Below are 8782 nucleotides of genomic sequence, written 5' to 3'. Positions count from 1 at the left end.
TTCTGGCAATTAATTTTGATTTAAGCAGCGATTTTCAATACATTTTTTATACATATAAACAGTCTTATATATATATTTGGATTTCCTAGGTTTTTTTTTATTGTCCATGAGGTAAAAACCCCCCGCCAAGTAAGTCTTTGAATGTCTCGATCTGTGGATTATTATTGCAGCTATAAATAAGCGACACCTACGATGCTTTTGTTTAAGATTGCATCTTCAAGATTGGGATTTGATTGGATTAGAGATGATTTTTTAGGTTGTTATGGTAAACAAATATATTTTTTAATCATTTTATTAATTTAAAAGGAATGAAAATCGCATACCTTGAAAGTGATACCTTCCCAATAATTTTCATAATTTGTTATTTGAATGTTTGTTTATTTATTTAAAAAAATTATAATTAAATGCAAGTAATTTAGTGGCTACCTTCACCATATTTACATGCTTAAATCATAAGGTTAAACTAAAAATAAATTAAGATACTCAAATTATAAGTAGTACTTGCTAGTGGGTTTATTCTCGGCACCATTTCGATTTGTACACTCTTCAGTTTCAACAACAGCCTAACTATAATACAAAGTTCTTTCAACGAAAACAATCTGCAACAATGGACCCTAATACTAGAAACTTTGATATGATGATTAATAATTTAGAATCTAAATTTTAGTTAATAATTTAGAGAGATTATTGTTTAATAAGTTAATGTGATAATCTAGAGACCCTAAGAGGCAATATAATTGCCCTGACTAATTTTTGGCACTGACTGATTCCCTCGTTCTGACTTTGGCTTCTATGACTCTAGTTTGTAAATGGCCTGGGGGTTGTGGTGGGGGTAGTCCCCTGTGTCCTCCTCCTCCCCGTTGCTGCTCCCCACACTGCCGGTGTAGTACATTTGGTGGCCGTTGCCACCAGCGGCGTCCTCGTATCCCTGCAGATGCTGCTGCAACTGCTGCTGGTCGAAGCCGTTGGTGGCAGGATTGCCATTCGCCTCGTTCTGGCAGCCGCTCTGCAAGTGCTTGGCCAGCAAGGACATGCGCGAAAAGGACTTGGTGCAGGTGGGGCAGGAATACTTCTTGACATCCGAGTGGGTTTGCATGTGAGCCCGCAGATTGGAGCGATCGGCAAAGGCACGATTGCAATGCTGGCAGCTGAAGGGTTTCTCGCCCGTGTGGGTGCGAATGTGTCCTTGCAGAAGCCACGGCCGGGAGAAGGCCTTGCCGCAGATGGGGCACTTGCAGGGCAGGGTGTGGGTGCGAATGTGCATCTTGAGGGCGCCCAAGGACACATAGGTCTTGTCGCAGTTCTTGCAACTGAACACCTTCTTCACCTGGTTACCCTCGGCGGCCGGACAGTGGAACTGCTGATGCTTGGAGAGTCCTGAGTAGGTGGAATAGCTCTTCCCACAGTCCTGGCAGTGGTACCGCGGCACACCCACCGGCTTCTGCATGCTCTGGGCAGAGGCCACATTGGCAGCCTGGATCAAGGCTGAAGCCTGGTCTGTGCAGAACTCCGTTTGATCCACAATGGGGGCCGATCCTCCGGGCTGACTCCTGATGATCTTGTACTCCGTGCTCTCGTAGGCATGGCTCTGCTGATGCTTCACCAGGCCGGCATATGTGGCATAGCATTTGTTGCACTGCTGGCACTGGTAGTACAAGTCGTTGCTGCTCTTGATTTTCAACTGGTTGAGGTCCTGGTTCTCCTGATCCTCGTGCTCCATGTCCTGGGCACTGGGGGGCATTTGGGGTTGCATGTTTTGCATACTCAGTAGAGCCCTGGCCACATTCTGTATGTTCATGTTCTCGCTCAGGACTCGCCTTTGGGTCACGGAGAGATCTTCGGGCTCGGCGACAGAAGGGGGTGGGGTGTAGTATATATTTTGTGGCACTGGAGGCACTTCCTCTTTGATCGAAGGCATTTTCATGCAGTCCTCGTACTCCGCAATGCTTTTCAGGAGGTTGTTGTTGTAGTTCCGCAACGGATAGTTCTCCTGATCGTGTTCCGGCTCTGGCTCTTGCTCGGCTTCCGGCTCCATCACCTCTTCCTCGGGCGGTAGCTCGAACTCTCCATAACCCAAGCGCGCCAAGCTCTTGGCGATTTCCTCGCGTGTGAAAACATCCGGAAAAGCTCGAGCTATTTCCCGGGTCTCCTCCCATATGCGACGGGCGAGTTGCTCTTTGGTTTGGTTCATGGCAGCATCGAATCGCTTCCGCAAGGCGGCGGGAACGTGTTGCGCCTCCGGATTCTCCTTTACGGACCAATGCGACTCCTGCTCCGGCCTCACAGACCAATGCGGCTCGAAGGGAACCGCTGCCGAAGCCACACTTAAGTCCACAGGACCTTCATCTGTTTGAAGAAAATTGTAATTAGTTTTTGGATCATTTTGGGAAGTGTGATTTTTAAAACCCACCATGACTGAGATTATCCTCCTGATAGGACTCCTCCTTCAACATTATCGGACGCTTTTTGAGCGGACAACGGCTGTACTTGAGTTTATCCATTATGTCTTGATATTATCCTTAAGAACACCGATCACCGATCACTGATCACTAGTTTGTACTTCTTGTATTTAATACCGTTTTCTAAAAGTAAATCACTGCTCATTGGCGTCTCGATCGCCTGGAGTTCCTCGTTCGAATGATGCAACCCGGCTAGAATCTCTACGATTTTATAGACTCCCGATCAACCCCCTGGCTTCGGCTGAGGCAGGATCAGGATCTGCAACCCCCTTTGGCAAAAGGATCTTGGCATTTACCTACTTCCGATGTCGCCACCGGGGATTCTGTAAATTCAACCCCGAATCCACACGAGCCACAGATCCCACAGCTGCACATACAGCTGCTGATCGGCGAGAAAGAGACGGTGTCACCAGACAGAAAGAGAAGGGATGAAGCGGCACCGTCAACAAATCTGTGTGTAAAAAGCCAGCACGTGCCATAGGCCTCTCTTTTCCCAGTGAGCGATCGCCACCAGCTGCCTCTCCGGTCTGCCTTCATATATATTCCATATTTCCCCTGATTTTTCATGGTGTCAGTGAGAGCGGCAGCTGGTGGCAAGCTTATTATATAGAAGAGTATATAGACGGGCAACTGGCATAGCAAGTTTATTTATAAACCTCTTTCGGGTCCGCCTTGTGCGATCACCTTTATGTATGGAAGTTCTCTTTTAATTTTCTTGGGGAGCAGGTGAGCTTCTTACCCGCTCTTTGGAGCTCAGTTAAGAGAGGAGCTTTGCTCGAGAGACTCCATCTCTTGGTTTGGGGGGCTCTCTTGTTTCAGGTCTCAGTCGTTTCTCCGTTTCTGGGAGACTTAAGAGTCTTTTTGGCGGCCTGGTGTCTTAAGAGGATCGTTTTGAGATCGTTTTGCTTAAGCAGCTTATGGCCCAAATAATCCTAGACTTGGCTCAAACGATCGGCTTTTCCACTAGATGAGTCTTTAGGAAATTTGTTTTCATGTAAGGATTTTCCAGATAGTTGCATTTTTTCAATTGTTTTGTAAGCTTTCAAAAGGAATAAGTATCAAAAGTCTTTAGTAAGTCTTATAGATGGTTTGGGAAACACATCTTTTTGAAGATTAAAAAAAAATAGGTTTAAATTAAAAAAATTTATATATGATTGACAAGATTCCTCTCATATTGTAAAAAATATCCTATAAGCTTTCCTATTGATTTTTTCGGATAGGGATTCTTTAAAAAGGGCAGCTGGTAAAATATCAGCACGTGACATGCATTTCCATTAAATCGAAATACCTCCTGCCTGTTAAACACAATGCATCCCACTCAGATGTCCACAGAAATATTAATCAACGGAACAAATAACGCCGAGATCTAAGGTAAATCAACCTTTACCCGTACCCGGACCATTGTTCCGGTTATCGTCCCTCGCAACCCACCGTATACCTATGTATTTCAGTATATTTTTAGGTGCACTCGGCAAAAATAAACCCCTAACGGCCGTGAAATTGAAGGATATCGCCATCTGGCGAGATCAGAAACTGAGATCCACTTCCACCCCAAAATGGGCATGTGCCCCGGTAGTTACCTGGCTTTTGCATTCTTCTATTTATTATTTTTCCCCTCGAGGCCGAGTGCCTTGGAATGCGCCAAAATAGGAGGAGAGTGGTACGTGCAAATCTACCTGGCGGAGACTGGTCCCACCCCGAAAAGGAATCCACAGCCTCACCAGACAACCTTCGCCTCACCAGGATCATAACACAAAAGTGGTGGTGGTGGCAATGCTGGTGGTGGCTTGAAAATGCAGTTTTCGACGTTACTTTCAGTGCCAACCCCTCGAATGTCTAGAAGAAATCTTTAAGAATAAACCCCCCCGTTCATGGTTCTTTTATTCTTGCATCTGCCGACTATGACACGTACCAACAAGGAACTGATTTCGTCCTTGTTTGGCGCCAAAAAATCCTGTAACAACCGGTGTGCTCACCTGGGTGAAACCTATTTTCGTGATACGTGATCTCTGTGACGTTAACAATAAGAAATGGTAATTGATTTTGTGCCCAAAAGTGCATTTGAATTTTTAATTAACTGCCGAAGAATTTATGAAGCCTTTAATGAATGGATTTTTGAATGACGAGGACCTTAGATCATTATAAGTTGTTTGTTTTGATTAATGAAACATGTTAATGGAAATATGACTTGCAGAAAGTAAAATGGATATTAAATTTACACAGCCGTAGGAATTAATCTTAAGGATATAGAGGTCTAGTCTAGGAGCTTTAAACTTGATCCTTTATTTTGAAATCTTTATAGAACCCTGATTATTCTGTCAACTTGTACCATTTTCCCTAGAAACTAACACATAACTTTCTTTACATCAATCAATTGCCATTCAAACTATGAGTTCAACTCCATTCCACTTTGCCAGGCCTAATAAGACTTCCCCCCGGCCCAGGCAACAATGTGTGGTGTCATCAAACCCTCGGTGGGGCAAAGCTAACTGCACATCACCTGGCAGGTAAACCGCAAACGTTAACTGTCCCACACAGGCCCCACAGTGCTCCACAGCTGAGTGCCTCACTTCAAAGTGTCAAACGGCCGCACAGAGTCGCATAATGAAGTGCAAAATGTCATTAATTTGCCGCCGTCAAGGTGGCATTTGCTGCGAGTATCTGAGTTTCTAAGTATCTGTTGGATGCAGCTGCACTCGGCTTGGCTTGGCTACTCCGGACAAAAGAAAGTCGGGCGACGGCGTTAGGAAAAAGTATGCAGAAATCCAAAACGAATCCGATCCAGGCCGATCCGCTGTCCAAGCCACACGCCGTCGCCGCTGCCGACGCCGACTTTTGTCTCACATTGTCACGAGTTGAAGGTTTTTCAAGCCACTGAGCAGACAATGGATAATGGATATAGTTGGGATGGGTTATACGTTTTGTTGGGGGAGAAATACAGGAGGGAAAAAATGCGCCATGTCGACCAGACCGAGCTGCAATCAAAACAAGATCTTAGAACTATTGGCGCCTGATACCGACGATGTTCCAGAGCTCCATCTCCGAGCTCCAAGCTCCAGCTCCAGGTCAGTGAGCATAAGCGCCGCTTTTGATATCCGATATTATTATCTGGCCTGCGTCGGACTGGTAACGGTAATTATAATCGAATAAAAGCAGACAAACAGCCAGTATCTGTATCTCAAAATGTATCTAAAGTTGGAGCTTCCGACGCCGCATAAATTAATCGGTAGACTAGAAGCTACGACTATAATTCAAACTAATTTGTTTTATTGACAGCGTGTGCGCTTTCGGTTCTTTCATAGAGATGGAAAAAAATAGAAAAAACCCAGAGACCCACCACACACAAATTGGTCAATTATAGAGGGTCTAATATTCAACCGCAACTCTAAGGCGTGTTTCATTAGTCGAAGTGACAATAAATTAAGTTTCGACTACTAATTAAAATGCGCTCTGACCACTCTTGAGATATTAATCTGCTGGGAAGCTTAGTGGCCACAGACCTTAGTATCGTTGGGAGACCACCCGCCTGGCATTGGGGCACCGAAAAGATAGATCGATTCATTGATCGGAAGCTTTGGCGCTCTCATCTTTACAAATAATCACAAGTTTATTTTTCTTTGTTGGCTTGTGATTTTATTTTCATAAATGAATCACGATAATAAATTGTTTATGTTTCTTTCCATTCGCGGTGACTCGAATCATGGGAGCTTCATGGGAAAAAGAGATTAACATCAGCGTTTATGTTAATGCAATGTTGAGACATCATAAAAATGAAATATTTGCCGCTATCCACCACAAAAAAAAAAAAAAACCAAAGCGTTTGTCCAGCTCTGAATCACTTGCAAATATATTTGCATATTCTTAAATCTTCAGATAATTTTTGCTTATCAAAGGCAAACATCCTTGACGAGCAATCAGAAGTTCAAGTTCGTCTTTCGGTTTAATGCCCTCCAGTAATTCCAAAATAAAAATCATACATTTTTACATTTTTATAGATTTATTAAAAAAATTCAACAACTAGCTCGACAACAGCTCTCTACAGAAGACCCTCATTGCGGACTTTTTTCTTTTCCGTTTCTTCGTCTTCCTGAAATAAAGAAAAATTCCATTATTATTAATTCAAAGACCACACCTAGGATATTGACTAAAAATAACCCCCTATGAGGACTAATCAATTAGGTGATATTGAGTGCCTATAACTGGCAGTAACTATTCAATTAAGGAGTGCAAATGTTCCCATGACCGAAGCAATTTACACTTGCAGGAACGTGAGAACACCCTTCACCCTCCTGCAGGGCGGAGGCGGTCAGGTCCATGGTCCGAGTCCTGCATCCTGTATCCCTGCAGGATTCAAGTCAATAAATAACTTACCCACGCTAGCTGGTATACGGGTTCCGGTTGGATTTCAAAACTTGGCAGCAACTGGTCTAGGGGATGATCCTTTCTGGCTGGAATTATTTGTTATTGGAATCACGTGACAAGTTGCAGGCCATGGTGATGGGGAGGGTCGCCTCGCTCGCGGTGGTAGTGGGAACACGAAACTGAAATCATCCCACGGGATTCAATTTATGCGTGTTTGAATGTTTTTGATTGCGCACTGCTAATTCGAATAAAAGCCATCGGCTCCTGTACTCACCCCGTAGATGTCCTGTCCGTTTTCAGGCATTGTTTTTGCAGGGAACCGACGAGCCGGATACTGTGCCGCCTATGATGGGTCCCGAAGCGGTCATGTACTTTAGAATTTCGTGTACATACTTAGAATTTCGTTTACAATAAATTTCGTTTACAATAGCCCTTTTAAATTATTTCAGTTTTTTCTTATTTATTTTTTTTTTTAGATTTTTAATTTTTAAATTTTTTTAGTACTTTATTTTTATAATTTTTTTTGAATTTTTATAAATTTTAATATTTTTTTTTTTGTTTTTAGTTTTATAATTTTTTTTTTCGGTTTTTCTTTTTTATTATTTTTTTTCAATTTTTTTTTTTTTTTATTAAATTCAAAGTTTGATCTCCCAACTGTTTTGAGGTCGAATGATTTTTTATAAATTTTAATATTTTTTTTTTGGTTTTAGGTTTTTTTATTTATTTTTTTTCGGTCTTTCATTTTATTATTTTTTTTTCAATTTTTTTTATTAAATTCAACGTTTGATCTCCCAACTGTTTTGAGGCCGAATGACTTTTTATAACTTTTAATATTTTTTTTTATTTTTAGTTTTATAATTTTTTTTGGTTTTTCATTTTATTATTTTTTTTAATATTTTTTTTTTATTTATAAGTTTTATAATTTTTTTCGGTTTTTCATTTTATTTTTTTTTTTTTTTTTATATTTTTTTTTTATTAAATTCCACATTTGAACTCCTAACTGGCTCGAGGACGAATGACTGTTTTTCAGGTTGAAGGCGGGTAGGTCGAGTTGACATTCAAAACCAAAGCCTACTTGTTCACCAAAAACAATGCTGGCCCTTGGGATTCTTGATTAAATAAAATGAGTTCTCTAGGGATTGGACTACTCCGTTTTTTCTACGCCAAAAAAAAAAAACCTAAAAAAAACTGAAAACAGAAGCAAATGTCAAGCTAATTATTACAAATGATTTTCGATTTATATTTTATGCTAATTTTGGGCAGAAGCATATTCAAGCTGTCAGCATTGTATTTACATAAATTTGAGCTATGAAAATGTTTGAAATTATTGCATCTCAACCGCTCATCCCTCCATGCACCTGAACCGAGCCTATCTGCCCAAACACTGTCCAAAAAGTGGGTCTATAAATACTGTCGCCTGGGAGGGGGTAGCCATATAATTGATTTATGGCCAATGGATTGCCGCACGCCCAAAAATCTCTCTGTTTTGAGTTGAGGGGTCGTCGTGGTAGCTACTAAATTTAGACACGGCTAAAACAACTAATTTAGGAGGACTCGGCAGCGTGTTCTTCAGTTTTGTCACGTTCATGGGCAAATGTTTTGCATGATCATTGGGGAAATGGGGGAATGGGAACTCTGGATAGGGATCCCCCTCGAGAACGTGTCCGTTTGTTTGTTTTTTCCGAGGGAGTGAAGCCTCTGTCGCAGCCACTGTCACAATTGACACTGACAATGCGGCAGGTACACGATCCCATCTCATTTCATCTCTGGAGTCTTTGGATCTCATGCCCATTCCCAGTCCCTGTCCCATTCTGATTTCGATTCCCCCGTGAGGTACCTCAGGGCTATCTATTCCGGAGACGTGCCGTTAAGTTGTCAGTGGGTGGGACACTTCGATCTCCATGTCGTCTATGGTCTCCATGTCTCCACAGCTCCATCTCCATCTCCATCTCCAGTTGCAG

General features: G+C 42.2%; 1 protein-coding gene and 1 long non-coding RNA gene across 2 annotated transcripts; both read right to left on the bottom strand.

Annotated features, from left to right (window-relative positions):
- Nucleotides 1-480: 480 nt before the first annotated feature.
- wor (worniu) lies at nt 481-2651 on the bottom strand. The gene is made up of 2 exons (XM_017241712.3): nt 2411-2651; nt 481-2346 (listed from the first exon to the last, which is right to left on the bottom strand). The coding sequence occupies exons 1-2, from the start codon at nt 2499-2501 to the stop codon at nt 791-793; spliced, it is 1647 nt and encodes a 548-aa protein (XP_017097201.2). The 5' UTR covers nt 2502-2651; the 3' UTR covers nt 481-790.
- Nucleotides 2652-6437: 3786 nt separating this feature from the next.
- LOC108125500 (uncharacterized) lies at nt 6438-7400 on the bottom strand. The gene is made up of 3 exons (XR_001773308.3): nt 7096-7400; nt 6831-7000; nt 6438-6546 (listed from the first exon to the last, which is right to left on the bottom strand). It is a non-coding gene; the product is annotated as an uncharacterized lncRNA (long non-coding RNA).
- Nucleotides 7401-8782: the final 1382 nt, after the last annotated feature.

This window comes from Drosophila bipectinata, chromosome 2L, assembly GCF_030179905.1.
Source record: "Drosophila bipectinata strain 14024-0381.07 chromosome 2L, DbipHiC1v2, whole genome shotgun sequence".
Lineage (NCBI taxonomy): Eukaryota > Metazoa > Arthropoda > Insecta > Diptera > Drosophilidae > Drosophila > Drosophila bipectinata.
This window is presented reverse-complemented; position numbering and strand designations above follow the sequence as displayed.